At 45.4% G+C, this 21656-nt stretch overlaps 1 protein-coding gene across 28 annotated transcripts in view; it reads left to right on the top strand.

Moving 5' to 3' along the window:
- uvssa (UV-stimulated scaffold protein A) overlaps nucleotides 1-20028 on the top strand; it is a 230011-nt gene extending 209983 nt beyond the window's left edge. For 10 of the 28 annotated variants that reach the window (XR_009715176.1, XR_009715170.1, XR_009715171.1 and 7 more), the window contains 4 exons: nucleotides 16824-17114; nucleotides 17194-17571; nucleotides 17661-19006; nucleotides 19119-20028. Coding sequence is in view for 10 of the 28 variants with exons in the window: in XM_061285255.1 (XP_061141239.1) it covers nucleotides 16824-17114; nucleotides 17194-17571; nucleotides 17634-17651 (687 nt within the window). In the remaining 18 variants the exon portion in view is untranslated. Of the gene's footprint in view, nucleotides 1-6; nucleotides 293-8333; nucleotides 8572-16823; nucleotides 17170-17193; nucleotides 17572-17633; nucleotides 19007-19118 lie in introns of those variants that run through there. The other 18 variants (XR_009715162.1, XR_009715158.1, XR_009715159.1 and 15 more) reach the window with 18 other exon arrangements.
- Nucleotides 20029-21656: the final 1628 nt, after the last annotated feature.

Genomic DNA, 21656 nt, shown 5'->3' with positions numbered 1-21656 from the left:
GAGAAGCAGCTGCTGGTGACCTTCTACCGAACAACCATTGAGAGCATCCTAGTGTACTGCATGACGGTGTGATACGATGCGTGCACCGTCGCGAACAGGAGAGTGATGCAGACAGTGCTAAACACCGCTCAGAGTATCACGGGCTGCCCTCTCCCTTCCCTGGAAGATAGCGCCAACACCAGCGACCTCAGCAGAGAGACGAACATTGCCGCGGACCCAACATACCCCGAACATCATATTTTCGAACTATTGCCCTCAGGACGACATAATAAATTCACAAAACCAGCACAAACAGACTCGAGAACAGCTTCTTCCCCAGAGCTATAAGTGCGCTGAACAACAGCATAAAACAAATAGACCAAACATAATCACTGCTGATGCACTTCTGTTACCATCCTTCCTGCACTTTACTAAACCTGGTACACTTACATAATGTGCTAAAGGCCACTCATTACATATGCACTATTTAAAATGTATACAGTCAACCCTCGTTTTTCGTGGGTCTTACGTTCCAAAAAAAACCCGTGATAGGCGGAATCTGTAAAGTAGTAACCTTTTTACAATTATTAGTGTGAAGGCGACGGCCTTCATACTTATGTTATTCTTCACCATTCACTGTATTATTAGTGTGAAGGCAACACCAGGGGTGTCCAAACTTTTTGCAAGGAGGGCCAGATTTGATCAAGTGAAAGGGCACGGGGGCTAATACCGTTTTTTTCCGTGTATAGTGCGCCCCCATGTATAATACGCACCCTAAAAATGGCATGCTGATGCTGGAAAAAAGCCTGTACCCATGTATAATACGCACCCAATTTTTATGAATTTCTTTTTATTTTTTTTTTATTTTTTTTAAAGTCCCAATGATCGTCACACACGCAGGGAGGCAATGGGTCCCATTTTTATAGTCTTTGGTATGGTCTTAACTAGGCTGGATGTTTTTGTTGGCGTTGATTTCTCCGACTGCCCGTAAACGCACCACCGCGCTCCGTGCGCGCACGGGACAGCAAACGAGCAGGTGATCGAGCAAGCGTCTGATACGACAGCATTGCTGTCGCATGGAGCATGTTTGAAGTGAACAGCAGAGAAGAAAGGAACAAGGCAAAGTGTTGTGAAATAAAATATTACTTGTAATACGGATTTAGGTAGAGAACTGAACTCTCGCTCTTTATATAGCTGACGTGTCTTGCGCATCCGTTCTGCGCATCTGTAATGGCGGCCTCCGTATGATATCCGGTTTGCGTGTGTGCGAGAGAGAGCGAGAGAGAGAGCGCGAGAGAGAACGCTCAACCGTAGCGCGCCGCCGACCGCCCAACTGCACCGCGCTGGTCGATTATTGTGACAGAGCCGTCGCTGAAATTTAGAAGATATTTTTAAAGTCCTGATGTACTTTCTAAAATTTAAGTGGACCTCAGTGCGCACTGCGCAGGGAGCTTAATTTGGTGCGGTCGCGCAACCGCAGCGCGCCGGGCGCTCACTGTCGCATTGCTTAAAGAGCGCCTTTGTGTTTTAGGATAACAGCAGAGACGAAAGAAACAAGGCAAAGTGTTGTGAAATAAAATATTACCCGTAATACGCATTTTGTTATTTGCTGATTGAAACTGCTAATTAAACTGTGAATTGAAACTAATAGGAAGAAAACAACTCTCGCTCTTTATATAGCTGACGTGTCTTGCGCATCCGTTCTGTGCATTTTATTTCACAACACTTTGCCTTGTTCCTTTCTTCTCTGCTGTTCACTTCAAACACGCTCCATGCGACCGCAATGCTCTCGTATCAGACGCTTGCTCGATCACCTGCTCGTTTGCTGTCCCGTGCGCGCACGGAGCGCGGTGGTGCGTTTACGGGCAGTCGGAGAAATCAACGCCAACAAAAAAAATTACCGTTTTTTCCCGTGTATAGTGCGCCCCCATGTATAGTACGCACCCCTAACAATGGCATGCTGATGCTGGAAAAAAGCTTGTACCCATGTATAATACAATTTTTATGAATTTTTTAAAAATTTTTTACAATTTTTTTTTTTTTTTTTTTTTTAAGTCCCAAAGATCGTCACACACGCAGGGAGGCAATGGGTCCCATTTTTAAAGTCTTTGGTATGGTCTTAACTAGGCTGGATGTCATTTTTTTTGTTGGCGTTGATTTCTCCGACTGCCCCTAAACGCACCACCGCGCTCCGTGCGCACACGGCGGCTCTGTATGGGAGAGACGTTGAAGAGGAATAAAAACACCCTTGGAAACCAAAACTTGCCCCTCGTCGTGACTCGGAGCCGCAACAAATGTTTCGGATTTGTGTAGGGTACATTGTGACAGACGGCAAACTAGCAGGTGATCGAGCGAGCGTCTGATACAAGAGCATTGCGGTCGTATGGAGCGTGTTTGAAATGAACAGCAGAGACGAAAGGAACAAGGCAAAGTGTTGTGAAATAAAATATTACCTGTAATACGCATTTTGTTATTTGCTGATTGAAACTGCTAATTAAACTGTGAATTGAAACTAATAGGTGGAGAACTGAACTCTCGCTCTTTATATAGCTGACGTGTCTTGCGCAACCGTTCTGCGCATCTGTAATGGCGGCCTCCGTATGACGTCCGGTCCGCGATGGAGATTAAAAAACAAACAATATTTGACAATAACACACCATCGAGGATTGCACCATCGCATCAAACGATGTGTCGTCAATTATGAATTTTACTAAGTGTGTTGGGCAGGATGGCTGAATGCGATGCGCGATTGACAACAAACAAGAAGAAAGGTGAGTTTTATTTCGGGGGAGATTTGTCATGTCTCGTCCCCAGTTTTGCTATGTGTCTAGGTTGCCATAGTTTCTGTTCGTGTCACCCCGCTCTTCCTGTGTCACCTCAATCGATGTAACGTGTTTTGTATTTAAGTCCTGTCTGCCCCTCGCTCACCGTTGGATCATTGCATGTGTTACTGTCATTCTGTTCCTGTCTTTGGTAATGTCACCCTGTCTTTTTGTTCCACGACTTTGTCGGTCAGTCCTGTTGTTGGTTTTGTTGTACCATGACTTTATTTAAAAAAAAAAAAAAAAAAAAAATATTAAAAAAAAAAATATTAAAAATGTTTTTCTTTGTACCCATGTATAATACGCACCCCAGATTTTAGGACAATAAATTAGTAAAATATTGCGCACTATACACGGAAAAAAACGGTACATCCAGCCTAGTTAAGACCATACCAAAGACTATAAAAATGGGACCCATTGCCTCCCTGCGTGTGTGACGATCATTGGGACTTAAAAAAAAAAAAAATAATAATAATTTTTTTTGTACCCATGTATAATGCGCACCCCAGATTTTAGGACAATAAATTAGTTAAATTTTGCGCACTATACACGGAAAAAAACGGTATGTTTTTCGGAAATTATTCAACTACAAAGATTTCATGCAAATACACAGTTATAAAACAAATTTAATTGTCACAATTGTCTTTTTCAAATGACAAAATAACCAAATATAAGCCATTTCTTTCATTCAAAAATTGACCGTCTTAGCCAAATTCGTAAATTTGCGGCGAAAATCTCCCCATTCATTTTTAACGGCACATTCAACATTTACCGTTTTTCTCGCTTTTTGTTTTCTCGCTTATCGTTTTCTCGCTTACTGTTATTCACGCTTACGTTTTTTCTGCTTACCGTTTTTCGCGCTTATCTTTTTCTCGCTTACCGTTTTTCACACTTACCATTTTTCGCGCTTACCGTTTCACGCTTACCGTTTTTCTCGCTTACCATTTTTCACGCTTACCGTTTTTTGTGCTTATCATTTTCTCGCGTACCATTTTTCAAGCTTATGCTTTTTCGCGCTTGTTTTCCTGCGTACCGTTTTTTGCTCTTACCGTTTTTCCCGGTTAGCGTTTTCTCTCGTACCGTTTTTCGTGCTTCTCCTTTTTCACGCTTATTGTTTTCCAACTGTTTTCTAACCCGTTCCAACTTTAAACATAGCTATCCCCAAATAACATTTTTTTCCATGTATAATGCCCCTCCATGTATAATACGCACCCTAAAAATGGCATGTCAATGCTGGAAAAAAGCGCACCCCAACTTTTTTTTTTTTTTTAAGTCCCAATGATCGTTACACACGCATCTGGGTGTGGTGAAATTTGCCCTCTGCATTTGACCCATCCCCGTATGATTTTGATCCATCCCCTGGGAGAGAGGGGAGCAGTGAGCAGCAGCGGCGCCGCGCTCGGGAATCATTTGGTGATCTAACCCCCCAATTCCAACCCTTAATGCTGCGTGCCAAGCAGGGAGGCAATGGGTCCCATTTTTATAGTCTTTGGTATGGTCTTAACTAGGCTGGATGTATTTTTTCTGTTGCCGTTGATTTCTCCGACTGCCCGTAAAGGCACCAGAGAGAGGAAAGTGACGTGCGGACATGTGAAAAAGGCGGCTCTGTATGGGAGAGAAGTTGAAGAGGAATAAAAACACCCTTGGAAACAAAAACTTGCCCCTCGTCGTGACTCGGAGCCGCAACAAATGTTTCGGATTTGTGTAGGCTATATTGTGACAGCAAACGAGCAGGTGATCAAGCAAGCGTCTGACACGAGAGCATTGCGTTCGTATGGAGCGTGCTTGAAGTGAACAGCAGAGACGAAAGGAACAAGGCAAATTGTTGTGAAATAAAATATTACCTGTAATACGCATTTTATTTGCTGATTGTATTAAACTATCACATTCATTGTCAGTCAAGAAGAGAAGAGGACTATTCGCATTGGATCCATAGTGCGCATGCGCAGTGATACTGCCTCGGTATGATGTCCAGTCCGCGATGAAGATTAAAAAACAAACAATATTTGACAATAACACAGTTCTGTTCCTGTCTTTGGTAATGTCACCCTGTATTTTTGTTCCACGTCTTTGTCGGTCAGTCCTGTTGTTGGTTTTGTTAGAGAGTTATGTTAGTTTACCAAATCTGTGTTTTGAGTTCCTCCAATGAACCCTGGTCCAAGCTGCACTTGGTCGCCCTGCTCCTTTCCACACTCCATCTGTGACAAGATTTTCTTCAAAAATTGTTGTACCATGATTTTCTTAAAAAAAAAAAAAAAATTGTACCCATGTATAATGCGCACCCCAGATTTTAGGACAATAAATTAGTTAAATTTTGCGCATTTTACATGGAAAAAAAACGGTATTTATTTTTGACTCACAGTCCCGTGTGAAGAATCGCTGTTGTGGTGCCAGTTCGGCTTGGGGCTGCTTCACTTTATCAGCGCGGTCACTCCCTGTTAGCTGGTCATTTGTGTTTGCATGTTTAGTCTGATACTGTCTCTTTAAGTTGAAATCCTTAAACAAGGCAACCATCTCTTTACAAATTAGACAAACACAATTGCCTTGATTTTCAGTGATGTACAGTAATCCCTCGCTACATCACGGTTGCGAATTAGCATCTTTCCGCTAACTCGTTAGCCTGCCCAGTACTTCTTCTTTGCTGCGGGCCAATAAAAACTGGACCGCGGGCCAACTGCGGCCCGCGGGTCGCAGTTTGGACACCACTGGTTTAGCCTGTTGTTGCTCGTTCATGACTGTTCTTGGTGTTGGATTTTGTCGAATAAATTGCCCCCCAAAATGCTTATACTCCGGAGCGACTTATATATGTTTTTTTTTTCACTTTTTTGGGCATTTTATGGCTGATATGACTTGTACTCCGGAGCGACTTGTAGTCCGAAAATTACGGTATCTATGTACATATAGACAGATAGACATCGAACGATCGCCCATTCGGTCACTCAGTCATTTGGTCTCGGTCATTCTGTCACTCGGTCACTCAATGAATCAGTCAGTCAGTCAATCAATCAATCAATCAATCAATCAAACTCACTCACTCACAAGTGTTAACTAATTTGTAATAGTATTGCAAGCAGTCTAAACTCTAATGGAATATGGGGATGTCCATATCAGTTTTATCAAATTCTAATCCTACTTTACCTTTGTATAAGGCACAGGTGTCAAACTCAAGGCCCGGGGGCCAGATGCAGCCCGCCACATCATTTTACGTGGCCCGCGAAGACAAATTGTGCTTCATATTCATGTCATTATTCGAATTGCAAATTGTCTTCACTTTTAATAATATTTTATTTTTAAATATTAGACCAGTTTTTACCGTAATTTTCCATGTATAATACGCCCCCATGCATAATACGCACCCTAAAAATGGCATGTCGATGCTGGAAAAAAGCCTGTACCCATGTATAATACGGCCCCAAATTTTGACTCTTACTTAAGTCCGTTAACGTAAAATTATTTCAGAAAAAAGATAATCTTTGGGAACAACCGGATGTTATTCTGCCGGTCAGTATCACTGCGCATGCGCTAGCAAACTCGATAGCGAAGAAATGTTTCGTATTTGTGTAGGGTACATTGTGACAGCAAACGAGCAGGTGATCGAGCAAGGGTCTGATACAAGAGCATTGTGTTCGTATGGAGCGTGTTTGAAGTGAAGAGCATAGAAGAAAGGAACAAGGCAAAGTGTTGTGAAATAAAATATTACCTGTAATACGCATTTCGTTATTTGCTGATTGAAACTGTTAATTAAACTGTGAATTGAAACTAATAGGTAGAGAACTGAACTCTCGCTCTATATATAGCTGGCGGAAGTAAGATGGCGGCGCGTGCACACGCAGTGGCCTCTCTCTGTCCCGAACGGTGTTTGGTTTTGTCGTTTAATGTGGGTTTGTCCGACAGTTTTGTGTGTTCGTCTCGTCGTACTGGGTTGTGCTACAAGTACAGCGGGCTGGTTCTGCTCGACATCGGCGAAAGTGAGTTTAGTGGCATTCTGGACTTTGAAGCGGGGACATTAAAGGCGCTCGGTCTGCTCCGTCCTGAAGCGTCGCCGGACTCGCTGCTATTCCTCCCCCGGTTGGGAAAGCGTCGGGAGCGGTGTGCGAGGAGGCTGAAGAGGGGCGAGAGCTGGGGCGTTTGGGCCAGGCTGGCGTGCCTTCCATTCTTCTGGCAAATGTTCGGTCGCTGGACATCAACATGGCTTGCTTTCGCTTGCTGAGATCTACGAACCGGACAGTGCGTAACTGCTGTGTGCTCGAGTTCACTGGGACTTGGTTGACCGTCACATTCCGGACTCTGCTGTGCATCTGGAGCGCCTAGCGTGCTATCGGGCGGACCGGGCCATTGTACGAGCGGGAACATCGCAAGGAGGTGGAATGTGCGTCTACATCCATGACGAATGGTGCCGGGACTCTGTAGTGGTATGCAAGCATTGCTCGCCACTGGCGGAGTTTGTGATCTTCAGGCTGTTAGGGTCCTGAACTCTCTCCCCTCTTCTGCGTAGCGTCCTGTACTTTTGCGCTTTGTTCTGACTGTCTGCTGTGCACTCTTGCTCCGTTTTGCTCCTCTTATTTACTGTGTTATTTGTTTATTTATTATTTATTCATCACTTATTATTCCTTATTCATTGTTTGTGCCTTCTTGTTTTTATTTTGCGTTGTTTTACTTGTATGTTTATCGTGTACTGTGTCTTGTCACCGTGGGATAGGGGAAACGTAATTTCGATTTATTTGTGTGTCTTGGCATGAAGGAATTGACAATAAAGCTGACTCTGACGTGTCTTGCGCATCCGTTCTGCGTATACTGTCATGGTGTATGATATCCGGTCTGCGATGGAGATTTAAAAAACAAACAATATTTGACAATAACACACTATCAAGGATTACATCATCGCATCAAACGATGTCTCGTCAATTATGAATTTTACTGACTAAGTGTGTTGGGTAGGATGGCTGAATGCGATGCGCGATTGACGTGTCTTGCGCATCCGTTCTGCGCACACTGTCATGGCGGCCTCCGTATGATATCCGGTCTGCGATGGAGATTAAAAAACAAACATTATTTGACAATAACACACCATCAAGGGTTGCACCATCGCATAAAAGGATGTGTCGTCAATTATGAATTTTACTGACTAAGTGTGTTGGGCAGGATGGCTGAATGCGATGCGCGATTGACAACAAACAAGAAGAAAGGTGATTTCAAGTTTTATTTTGAAGGAGAGTTTCTTCAAAAATTGTTGTACCCATGCATAATGCGCACACCAGATTTTAGGACAATAAATTAGTTAAATTTTGTGCATTATGCATGGAAAATGACGGTAACCCCTTACTTTTCATAATGAGTTTGTAAATGTGATCGTTTTCAGGCCGGCTCGGCAGGCTCCAGTTTTCAATTTCATATGTTTGACATGTGTCCGTGTGTGGATTATTTTTTGTTTATCAATATGAATTTTATTTTTATTTTTTGGTATTATGGATGTTTATTGTGCGGAGAGCTGCATGCACAGCTCCAGGAGAGTGATGGCTTTTGTTTATACAGCCATGTGAGATGCTGCCAGTCGAGTTTCAGGGACTGGGAATTGGTGATTCCAGGCCAGGATGGCATCTGGAGGTACACCGAAGTCCAACTGGCGATGGGTATGTTACCATGGACATTGTTATCTTTACTTTTTAACTATAGTGACAGATTTTTTAGAATGTGTCAAAAGGGGAGGGGGAAAACAAGAAACAAAAAAAAAACAAAGGGGGGAATTGTGAGATTTTAAGTGTTTTCAGATTTGATGGTTTTTAAGTCTTCAACATGCTAGACGGAGAAGAAGAAGCAGCTCGGCAGAAATGAAGTGAATGGGAGACAACATTGTGAAATGGAGCCAAAGCCTGGTAACAAGTGTGGAGAGTTTTAAAATAGCTTATAATAAATTGTAGACCTTTACAAGATAGGATCAAATAGGTGGGAGAGTATTAAATGTAAAAAATTGGAACAATAACATACAGACTAAAAACAAATTGGGAACAGGTGGATAGCTTATGAACTTTAAAGTTTGAATAACACATTATTCACGTGATTCATTTGCAGGATAAACAAGGGAAGGGATAAATTGAACAAATTTAAGATGATTGCAGGAGTATTATGTCAAGTTAAGGTTATAGTCCCAATGAACGGCACACACACATCTGGGTGTGGTGAAATTTGTCCTCTGCATTTAACCCATCCCCGTGTGATTTTGATCCATCCCCTGGGGGAGAGGGGAGCAGTGAGCAGCAGCGGCGCCGCGCTCGGGAATCATTTGGTGATCTAACCCCCCAATTCCAACCCTTAATGCTGAGTGCCAAGCAGGGAGGCAATGGGTCCCATTTTTATAGTCTTTGGTATTACTTACCGGGTTACTTAAGTCCGTAAACGTAAAATTATTTCAGAAAAAAGATCATCTTTGGGAACAACCGGTTGTTATTCTGCCGGTCAGTATCACTGTGCATGCGCTAGCAAACTCGATAGCGAAGAAATGTTTAGGATTTGTGTAGGGTACATTGTGACAGCAAACGAGCAGGTGATCGAGCAAGCGTCTGATACGAGAGCATTGTGTTCGTATGGAGCGTGTTTGAAGTGAACAGCAGAGAAGAAAGGAACAAGGCAAAGTGTTGTGAAATAAAATATTACCTGTAATACGCATTTAGGAAGAGAGCTGAACTCTCGCTCTTTATATAGCTAACGTGTCAAAAAAAAAAAATTGTTCCCATTTTATAGTCTTTGGTATGACCCGGCCGGGGTTTGAACCCACAACCTTCCAGTCTCAGGGCGAATACTCTACCACTAGGTCACTGAGCTGGTCGGAAACAAATAGATTCAACAAATTTTTCTTTCTCTATAAAATGGTGGCGTTTGGGTTTGAAGTACATAGTCGCTTCAAAGGAGGAAAAGCATCATTTAAGATACGTTATTGATCAATAATTAAATGTTAGAAAAACAACAGATTGAATAAATTACGATGACTATGCTTTGAGAAGGCTATCCCTTATACCAGGGGTGTCAAACTCATTTTTTCGTGGGCCGCAGTGTAGTCATAACTTTTTTCGGAGGGCCGTTATGACTGTCACCCCAAATAAATGTATGAACACCTCATATTATATACAGTAAAAGCTACAAAACAAACTGACAAGTAACTCGTTTTCAACTCAGACAAGTACAGTTTTTTTCCATGTATAATGGGCAAAATTTAACTAATTTATTGTCCTAAAATCTGGGGTGCGCATTATACATGGGTACAAAAAAAAAACCCAATTTTTTTTTTTTTTAATCCGGATATCATACGGAGGCCGCCATCACAGATGCGCTTTCTTCTCTGCTGTTCACTTCAAACACGCTCCATACGAACACAATGCTCTTGTATCAGACGCTTGCTCGATCACCTGCTCGTTTGCTGTCACAATGTACCCTACACAAATCCGAAACATTTCTTCGCTATCGAGTTTGCTAGCGCATGCGCAGTGATACTGACCGGCAGAATAACATCCCGTTGTTCCCAAAGATGATCTTTTTTCTGAAATAATTTTACGTTTACGGACTTAAGTAGGAGTCAGAATTTGGGTGCGTATTATACATGGGTACAGGCTTTTTTCCAGCATCGACATGCCATTTTTAGGGTGGGTATTACACATTTACATATCAAAAATTACGGTAATTGAATTCATGCCATACCCCGATAAAAAAATGTTCCTTTAATTTTTTTGAGCAGTGTAGTTACATATTTACAAGTTCATTTACAATGGTACTCGTTCGAGGAATGCCGGTGCAAATGGTCGGCCCCTATACATTTTCATCTAACCAAATCTGGCCCGCTTTGCAAAAGTTTGGACACCCCTGAACTAAACCAAACGTTGCAGGTGGTCATTTCTTCATGTGCTTTGGTCATCTTGGCACTCTGAAAACCCCAAGAGCATCTTTACTATGCCAACCTCATAACTGCGGTGGAGGAAGATGGACAAATCAGAAAACGCAGCGTGAAAATGCGATTGGAGCAATAAAAAGTAAAAATTTGTGTAACACCTAAACCAAACGATGCAGGTGGTTATTTCTTCATGTGCCTTGGTTAACTCTGCATTCTGAAGTCCCCAAGAGTACTTTTTACTATGCCAACTTAACCGCAGCAGTGGCGCAGTAAAAAGTGGAAGTTGGTGTAACACCTAAACCAAACGTTGCAGGTGTTCATCTCTTCATCCACTACCTTGGTCAACTCTGCACTCTGAAGTCCCCAAGAGCATTTTTTACGATGCCAACCTAACTGCAGTGAAGGGAGGTAGACAATTAGAAAACGTGCTCAGCGTAGCGTGAAAATGCGATTGGAGCAATAAAAAGTCCGTAATTCAGGACAGTAATTCGGGAGATTCTTGCAGTGAAGCTTGCCGTGGAGGAGTGGAAGCAGTGGCTCAAGGGTGCCACGACTCCCCTTCTAGTTTGGACGGACCACCACAATCTGGAACATCTGAAGAACGCCACGAGGTTGAACCCCTGTCAAGGCCGATGGTCCCTGTTCTTCGGGAGGTTCAACGTCATGCTCTCCAATCGGCCAGGTTCCTGTCTCTTCCAATCCAATAAGTGCCGGACACCGGCCCCGACATATCAGGTGGTATCATGATCGTCAGCGCTGGTAATCGGCGGTCTCGACTGAGCGATTGGAATGGTCATCTTGATCTCATCCCTAATGGATTCGATCTTTCGAGTGAAAAATTTCATGAACTCGTCAGCTGAGTGGAAGGAGCTATCGAGGGTCGGCTGGCGTAGTGTTAGCTTTGCCACTGTATCAAATAGGTATTCAGGATTGTTTTTATTGAGATTAATGACTTGCGAAAAATAACGAGTTTTTGCTAAGATAAGAGCATCTTTATATTTCAGGAGGCTGTCACGCCATGCCTGAGGGAAAACCTCAAGTTTGGTTAAACGCCATTTGCGCTCGTGCTTTCTACATAATTGCTTAAGCGTGCGTGTTTCATCTGTGAACCACGGAGTCTATCTATGGCAGTGGTCCCCAAACTACGGCCCGCGGGCCGTATACGTCCCCCCTCCGCATTAGACCCGGCCCCCGAACAATACCAGAGACGGAAAAAAATGCTAAACAATACCAGACCCCCTGAACTAGGGGTGTAACGATTCATCGATACACATCGATTAATCGATATAATGCTCTACGATTTATTGGCATCGATGCTAAACGTAAACATTGATTTATATCGCCGTGTTTGACCTCGGACATTAGACGCGACTTTATTTTGAAATCCAGTTCATTGTTGCTTGCTTCCACTTTCCGGGAGCAGTGAGCGGCGTGTTGTGTTGTGAGCAGAGCAGGCGCGTGAAAGGGGAGTCGACAACTAGTTTGCGGCTCCTGGGCTGGTGCTATGGCTAGTGTCCAGAAAGACGAGGAAATTTGCTCCCCTTTAGGCTTCAAGTCAGTCGTTTGGAAGCACTTTGGATTCCAAAGAAAAGATGGCTCAACGGGCAAGACACGTGCAGTTTGTAAATCCTGCCATGCGGTGATCAAATATTCAGGGAGCACAAATCTCGCCGCACATTTAAAGAAAAAACACGACATCAAAGTTCAGTGTTAAAATAAGCACTTTGTATACTACAATACTCTTGTAATTTCCTAAATAAAGAGTTTGCAGTACCTTGTTGATTTTACATATGAATTGTTATAAATCAGGATATTGTTCTATATTTTTTATTAAAAAAAAAAAAATGTCGATCGAAGAGCACTATATCGCGATGTATCGTGAATGAATCACATATCGGCAAATATCGTATCGCGTTTCTTTGCCTATATATGATATCGTATCGTGACAAAACCCGCGATTTACACCCCTACCCTGAACAATACCAGAGACGGGAAAAAAAATACTAAACAATACCAGAGACGGAGAAAAAATGCTACTACGACCTCACTTTGCTCCAGCACGTTTTTACCCGTATGGCCACTCATAACCCAGTCATAGAATGTGAAAGAACGGAATAATGGCAAAAAGGTTGGGTGAGAGAAAAATTGATTCCGAATGCAGGGTATTTAACTTGCAGTGGACACACTTTTTTTTTTTTTTTGTTCAATTCAAAGACTGCTTGTCTCGTCTGTCAAGAGATGGTGGCGGTATTCAAGGAATACAACCTGCGCCGACATTAAAGTTCTGAAAGGGGGATCCTGAAAGGGGGATCCTGAAAGGGGGATCCTTCCATCTGTGGTCCCTTCTCAAGGTTTCTCATTTTTCCCCTGGTAGGGTTTTTTTTTAGTTTTTCCTTGCCCTTTTGGGAGATTAAGATCAGGGGATGCTTTGAGAATAATTGTCAATTGTTTGTCTATGTGAAGCCCTTTGAGACTGCTTGTGATTTAGGGCTATACAAATAAAGTTGACTTGACACCGCGGAGCTTCTTATTTTTATTCGTGGAGTTACCGCAAACTTTGAGATGTGCGAGCTACAAAGCTTGAAAGGCACTACGACTGGGGAGGATATTTTCGACAAAGTATGTAAAACCATGCAACAGTTGGATCTGGACTGGGCAAAGGTTGCTAGCGTCACAACTGACGGGGCCCCAAGTATGATGGGCCCGTCTCGGGGTTTAATAGGACGCATGAGCCGGGAGATGGAAGAATGAGGTCTCAAGCGAAGTTGAACTTTTACCTAGGATTGTGCACGGCACAGCATAACTTTCTTTCTGTTAAGAACCCACTGAGGGTTATTTGATTCTTTATCGAGTTCATAAATAGTGGTATTGGCCTATATATTTTCCACGTTATTTTATTCTGTGAAGAACCCAGAGAGGGCTATTTGATCTCAGAAAGGGTTATTAATATTTGGATATGTGTGGTGCGCTGGAGTGTCAGCATGTTTTCTGGAAAACACTAAATGATTACTTTTAGGGACACCTGTGATTGTCACACTTTTTTTGTTAGAAACTGACCCCGGCCCCCCATCAGAGACGGGAAAAGTTATGCGGCCCTCATTGGAAGAAGTTTGGGGACCCCTGATCTACGGCAATCTACGGCGGGTTTGCAGACGTTACAACGCCACAGAGTCGATGGCATTTAAAAATGTCGCATTTAATTCATTTGTAAGATTATCAATAGAGCCGATATATGCGGGAAATATAGCAGTTGCCGGCGACAGTAACTCAGATAGCAGTCATGGAGTTAATTATACGGCTGCTATAATTCTGATTGCTCTCATATCTTTGACAAAGAACTAAAACTTCAAATTTCATTAAGTAATGATCAGACAAAACAGTAGTGTATGGCAGTACTGTTATATTTGAGGTTGCCAGTCCTCGGAATAATACCACATCTAAGGTATTTCCATTCTTATGCGTTGCTGCCTGTACGGCTTGCGTAAAACCAAACGTATCAGTTAAAGTCTGAAATGCCGTTGTAAGTGGCTCTGACGGTAAATTCATGTGGATATTGAAATTGCCCATGATTATTATATTATCCGCATTTGTCACTAGATCAGCCACGAATTCTGAAAATGCATCCAGGAAGCCAGAGTAAGCATCGGGTGGATGGTAAATAATAGCAAGATAGAATGACGGTAAAGCGGTGGATCGTACAGTGAGAACTTCAAATGTTTTGAATACGTTAATCGAACGAGGCCTGAATCTAAGTTCGGAATTTGAGATGAGGGCGACATCCCCACACTTTTTTCTAGGACCCGCCACATGCGAGTGTCAGGTTTCGGATGAGGAAATGGAGCAGGGCGACCATGTGCAGCTTGGACCAGGGTTTATTGGAAGAACTCAAAATACATACTTGGTACACTAACCTAACTCACTGGCAATACAAGACTGACTGAAAAAAACGTGAAACAAAAGACATGACGTTAACACAACTATAACTAGACTGACTGACCAGGACGTGAGACAAGAAAACAACAGGACCTGAAAACAACCGACAAGCAATGATCCGACGGTGAGCGAGGGGCAGACAGGACTTAAATACAAAACACAAAACACGAGGCAGGTAAACGCGGTTACATTGATTGAGGTGACACAGGAAGGGTGGTGCAACACGAACAGAAACCATGGCAACCTAGCAAAACTGGGGGCAAGACATGAGAGAAGCACACTGACATGATCCACGGACATACAGACAAAACAATGACAACATGGACGTGACCGGGGACGAATCATGACAATGAGCTCACAAAATTTGGAGGCGAGGCCTCATTAAGCGGCAGCAGTTTATTAGGTTTTAACCAGGTCTCGCAAAGACCAAAAGCGTTTAGATTATGTTCCGTGATGAAGTCATTAACGAGAACTGCTTTCGTATGAAGCGATCTAATCTTCATAAAACCGAGTTTAAGTGTAATCGGTCGATCAGGGTTCGTATGAATCGAAGGATTTTTAAACGAAATGCGAGTAAGATTGTGTTCTCTAGGCCTGACATCACTTCTCAAATGTTTATTAGCGCGGTGGGGCGATACGACCGTAGGAATTTGATAGTAGATATTTGGTACACATGTAATATTATCTGAAACAGGCACCGTTTCATCAGCGATACCAGTCGGCGTGGCGTAATTGGATTTGTCTACTACCGCAGTAGAAAGTGTGTTCACGTGTACTGTAGCACTATTAAAACTGTGACGCTCTCGTCTACACAAGGAGCAATGTGCATGCTGGAAGTCTAGCCTAGCGCTAGTTAACTTAAGTTTAACAGACTCCAAACCCATCCTAACAGGTGGCCTAGTCACCTGTGCCCCAGCCTGCTCTAAAGTGACCTGTCATGAGTGGCTCAAACAGTAATCTATATTCCCAGAAAGAGTGAAGGCGCCTTCACGGTTAGGATGAAGGCCGTCCTTCCTCAGCAGGTCGGGCGACCCCAGAAGGAGGACCAGTTATCTATAAAATACAGTCCCTGCTTTTTACAGAACCCAGCCATCCATCGATTAAGGGAGACTAATCTACCAAATTTCTCATCAGTGGCTCTCCCAGGCAGGGGGCCAGAGACAAATACTCGATGCCGACTCATCTTTCTGGCGAGTTCACAAGTCCTCGCTATGTTCTTTTTTGTTATCTCTGATTGCCTCATCCTAACATCATTGGCGCCGACGTGTATCACTATGTCCGAGTAGCTATTGTTGTTGGAACTACGCTGTTGACTAGGCCTATTGCGAGTCAGCTCCCTAAGATTAGCTTCTATGTCAGGTGCTCTGCCCCCAGGAATACACATTACCGTGGCTGGATTTTTAAGCGTGATATTCCGGGTAATGGAGTCACCTATGACCAAGGTGCCAGGGCCGAGATGACTTTGGACGGCTATGCATCTTACCTGCCTCATCACGATTAGCAAGCTGCTTGGGGCTAATGCTAACTGGGCTAGCGGGCTGACTACAGTCCGCGTCTGTGTTATCGCATAACATCTACTGTTATCGCACTATTCTGCTCTAGCTGGCAGACACGTCTCTCTAGCAGGAACAACCTCTCTAAGAGAAGGGTGCAGTTGGTGCACGAACCCGTACAAACCTCTTGATCCGCAGCCATACTTCCTGTCCGATGATCGACGGTAGACAAACGGCTACGAAGCCTCCGATAGTTCGTGCCAGGAGACGCAATATGTTCACTGATTGATCAGTTGATGCACGGGAAGGCAGTTCACTCATTGACTCGTTTGCGAGCGAGAAAGTGAGGACTAGTTCCCTCACTGATCAGTTCTTGCGATGAACCGGAAATGCAAAATGAAAACTTTCACATGCTTGTGAGCAGTCTAACTGCAGAATTTTTTACTAACTGTAAATTTTTAATAGTAGACATAGGAAGACCAGAAAATACATTACAATAATCGAGGTGCGACGTAACGCATGTATAATATATGTTTTGAAAGAATGGAAAGAATCTTAGCAATTTTGCGGAGAAAGAAAAAGGCAGTTCTAGTAATGTTCTTAATGTGTTTTTAAAAATTTGGCGATATCTTTTGCCCCATTATATCGTGGTGGAGTGGTTTGAGTGTCCTAATGATCCTAGGAGTGAAGTTGTCTGTGGCTTTATGCCCCTGGCAGGGTCACCCATGTCAAAAGGGTCCTAGACGTCATATGATGGCGCCGCGGATGGAAGCCACGGTGAGTCGCTCTCTGTTTATTTGTCTTATTTTGTGTGTTTTCTGTGTCCTCTGCTGTCCATCCCGGATCACTTTTACCAGAGAAGCGCTGTTAAACATCGGACAGTCTTCTTCTGGTATTTCCTCTCCTGTTCTCTCCGATTCAGACTGTTTGTCGGAGATTCTAGTCGGAGCGGCGGTGCTGTACAAGCTAGCACGACGACGGCGACGGGGAAAACGAGCCGGAGCACTCGTAAGGCTGAGGCAGAGAGGGTTCCGTTCTGCCCTACCGTCAATTCATCTGCCGAAATGTCCGCTCCCTGGCAAACAAGATGGACGAACTGCTGCTCCTCACTTCAAGGAACACGGACTTCAGCAGATCCGCCGCGCTGTGCTTTGTGGAAACGTGGCTCAGCGAACAAACCCCCCACCACGCCGTGGAGCTAGCCAGGTTCAGGCTAACGCGAGCAGATCGCAGCGCAGAGCTCTCCGGAAAATCAAAGGGAGGTGGTCTCTGTTTCTACATTAATGAACGTTGGTGTACTGATGTCACGGTGTTGAAAGAGTTTTGCAGCCCTCTCCCAGAAACACTTTTCATAAACTGCCGGCCGTTCTATTCACCACGGGAGTTCTCCTCGATCGTCATGGCGGCTGTTTACATCCCACCACACGCACATGCGAGTGAAGCCATGCAGATGCTGGCTGACCAGGTAACAGACATGGAGAAACTTCTACCAAACTCACTAATCATTGTTCTGGGTGATCTTAACAGGGCGAACCTCGCACATGAACTCCCCAGATACAGACAGCACGTAACGTGTCCCACCAGAGGGGCACAGACTCTGGACCACTGCTACACCGTGATCAAGGATGCATACCACTCTGCGGCTCGTGCAGCTTCAGGACTCTCGGGCCACTGTCTAGTGCATCTGATCCCGGCCTACAGGCAGAAACTAAAAACTTCTAAGCCTGTGGTGAGGACTGTGAAGAAGTGGACAGTGGAGTCAAGGCAGGACCTCCAAGCCTGCTTTGACTGCACCGATTGGGAGCTTTCGAAGCTACAAGTTCAGACTTGCATGAACTCACTGACACTGTCACATCATACATCAGTTTTTGTGAGGATCTGTGTGTGCAGACTAAGACCTTCTGCAAGTACAACAACGACAAACCTTGGTTTACACCGAACCTCAGGAGGCTGCGCAAAGTCAAGGAGGAGGCCTACAGGAGCGGCGACCGCGACCTGTTCAGGCAGACCAGAAACACACTGAACCGAGAGGTCAGGAAAACCAGGAGGTGTTACGGGGAGAACCTGAAGAGACACCTCTCTGCCAATCCTGATCCCTCAACAGTGTGGAAAGGTCTGCAGAGCATCACGGGCTACAAGAAACGAATCCCCCGTCCTGTGGAGAGCCCAGGGCTTGCTAACCAGCTAAACAAATTCTACTGCAGGTTTGGTCGGTCCTCCCACACAACGGGATTTCCTGCAGCACAATCTACATACTCCTCTCCCCACAACTGCTCTGTCCACACCTCTATCATCGCTGTCACCCACTCTCTCTCTTGCAGAGGCCGCGCCCGCACTCCAGGTCCGCGAGGAGGAAGTGCACCAGATGTTCCGGAGACAAAAGACCAGGAAGGCACCGGGCCCAGACGGCGTGTCACCTTCCTGCTTGAAAGTCTGCGCTGAGCAGCTGGCGCCCACCTTTGCACGGGGATCTTCAACCGTTCTCTGGAGCTGTGTGAGGTGCCCTCGTGCTTCAAGAGCTCCACCATCGTTCCAGTGGCCAAGAAGGCCGCCATCACAGGTTTGAATGACTATAGACCGCACTGACATCTGTGGTCATGAAATCTTTCAAGAGGTTAGTGCTGAACCACCTGAAGGAGGTCACGGGCCCCCTGCTTGACCCCCTCCAGTTTGCCTACCGGGCAAACAGGTCAGTGGATGATGCGGTCAACATGGGACTGCACTACATACTGCACCACCTGGACACCCCAGGAACGTACGCCAGGACCCTGTACGTGGACTTCAGCTCGGCGTTCAACACCATCGCTCCTGACATCCTCCAACAGAAGCTCATCCAGCTTGCGGTGCCTGCCTCCACCTGTCAGTGGATCACCACCTTCCTGACCAACAGGAGACAGCGTGTGAGGCTGGGGGGCATCACATCTGACACCCGGACCACCAATACTGGAGCCCCTCAGGGGTGCGTCCTCTCCCCACTGCTCTTCTCTCTCTACACCAATGATTTCCCCTCAGGTGACTCTCCTGTGAAGCTCCTGAAGTATGCAGACGACACCACTCTCATCGGACTGATCCAGGACGGTGATGAGACTGCGTTGAGACAGGAGGTGGAGCGGCTGGTCCACTGGTGTAGCCAAAACCATCTGGAGCTGAACCCGCTCAAGACCGTGGAGATGACAGTGGATTTCAGGCGAGACCCTTCACCACTTTTACCCCTCACTATCCGCAGTAATACTATTCTCTCCACAGACACCTTCAAGTTCCTGGGAACCATAATCTCTCGGGACCTGAAATGGACCGGCCACATAGACTCTGTCCGGAAGAAGGCCCAGCAGAGGCTGTACTTCCTGAGACAGCTCAAGAAGTTCAACCTGCCGCGAGAGCTTCTGAAGACCTTCTACACTGCCATCATCCAGTCTGTCCTCTGCACCTCCATCACTGTCTGGTTTGGATCGGCCTCCAAACAAGACAAGCACAGACTGCAATGGACAATCAGGACTGCAGAAAAGATCATTGGAATCAACCTCCCATCTATCCAAGACTTGTACCTGTCCAGGACCAGGAAACGTGCAAGGAACATCTCTACAGACCCTTCTCACCCAGGTTGCAGTCTGTTTGAACTACTCCCCTCCGGACGGCGTTATAGAGCTCGGTACGCCAAAACCAGCAGACACAGAGACAGCTTCTTCCCCCAGGCTGTTGCTCTGATGAACTCACACCACTCATAGAGTCTCAGAGTCATTACTGTGCAATAACATCCTGCTCTTCACACCTTTTTGGATTTGTCTACACTGTTTTTGCCATTTTCCACATGTCCTGAGTGTTGTTAGTCACCTAAATGTTGAACAGAGGGTGTGTTTAACCGAAGTCAGATTCCTTGTTTGGCATGCTCTAACATGGCGAATAAAAACTCTTGAATCTTGAATCTAGGTGAGGGGCCAGACAAAGCACAGCTCATAGACCCCTTATGATGATAAATAAAAATGGACTTTCTTTCACTTGCCCGGATGCGGGTCCCTGGAGCCAGGCCTGGAGTTGGGGCTCGAAGGTGAGCATCTGGTGGCCGGGACTTCACTCATGGGTCCCAGCCAGGCAGAGCCCGAAAAGGCAACGTGGGTCCCCCTCCCATGGGATCACCACGTATGGGTGGGGCCAAAGCTTGGGTGGTGGCCTAAGGCCTTGGCGGTCCGACCCCCGGCTACAGAAGCTAGTTCTCTGGCAGTAACGGAGCCTGAGCTGGTGTACGGGGCGGAAATGTTTTGACTTGCCTCCCCACACATCTTGGGTTGTGGTACCAGTCCTCTTGAGACGGGTGGAGTTGCCCAGGGTGAGAGGCGCCAATCAAGTGTGGGCATACTTATTGCCCCCCAGCTAAGCACATTGGGGTTCACCCCGATGAACGAGGGTAAATGTTGTGCGGCAGTTCTGAATGACAAGCCTCTACAACATCGCATGGAAATCGTGCCTCCGGATTGGCAGACTGGAGTGGTGGTCCGCCTCATTTTAAGAAGGACCGGAGGGTGTGTTCCAATCACAGAGGAATAACACTCCTCAGCCTCCTTGGTAAGGTCTATTCAGGGGTGCTGGAGAGGACGGTCTCTGATTCAAGACGAGCCATGTAACCACATCCTTCATCCTGGCCGTGGAACATTAGAACAGTGGACAAGCTCTATACCCTCGGCAGGATCCTCGAGTGTGCATGGTAGTTCGCTCAACCAGTCCACATGTGTTTTGTGGACCGAGAGAAGGTGTTCGACCGTGTTCCTCAGGGACTTCTGTAGTGAGTGCTTCGGGGGTACGGGGTACCATCCCCATTGATAAGGGCTGTTCTGTCCCTGTATCACCGATGTCAGAGTTTGGTCTGCATTTCCAGCAGTAAGTCTGATTTGTTTCCTGTGAGGGTTGGACTCCGTCAAGGCTGCCCTTTGTCATCGATTCTGTTCATAACTTTTATGGACAATATTTTTAGGCGCGACCGAGGCATTGAAGGTGGCTAGTTTGGTGACCTCAGCATTGCATCTCTACTTTTTTGCAGACGATGTGGTGCTGTTGGCTTCTTCAAGCCGTGATCTCCATATCTCACTGGAGTGGTTTGCAGCCGCTGTGAAGTGGTCTGGATGAAAGTCAGCACCTCCAAATCTGAGACCATGGTCCTCAGTTGGAAAAGGGTGGAATGCCCTCTCCGGGTCGGGGATGAGATCCTGCCCCAAGTGGAGGAGTTCATGTATCTTGGGGTCTTGTTCACAAGCAAGAGCAGGATGGAGTGTGACATCGACAGGCAGATCAGTGCAGCGTCTGCTGTGATGCGGACTCTGTCATGGTCCGTCATGGTGAACAGAGAGCTGAGCCGTAAGGCGAAGCTCTTGATTTACCGGTCGATCTACGCTCACCTATGGTCATGAACTATGGGTCGTGATCGAAAGAACAAGATCCTGGATACAAACGGCCAAAATGAGTTTCCTCCACGGGGTGTCCTGGTTCTCCCTAAGAGATGGGGTGAGAAGCTCAGTCATCGTAAGGGGCACGGAGTCAAGCCGCTGCTCCTCTACATTG

Source organism: Syngnathus typhle, linkage group LG1, assembly GCF_033458585.1.
Source record: "Syngnathus typhle isolate RoL2023-S1 ecotype Sweden linkage group LG1, RoL_Styp_1.0, whole genome shotgun sequence".
Classification (NCBI taxonomy): Eukaryota; Metazoa; Chordata; class Actinopteri; order Syngnathiformes; family Syngnathidae; genus Syngnathus; species Syngnathus typhle.
The sequence above is the reverse complement of the archived record's forward strand: the minus strand, read 5'-3'. Positions and strand labels throughout refer to the sequence as shown.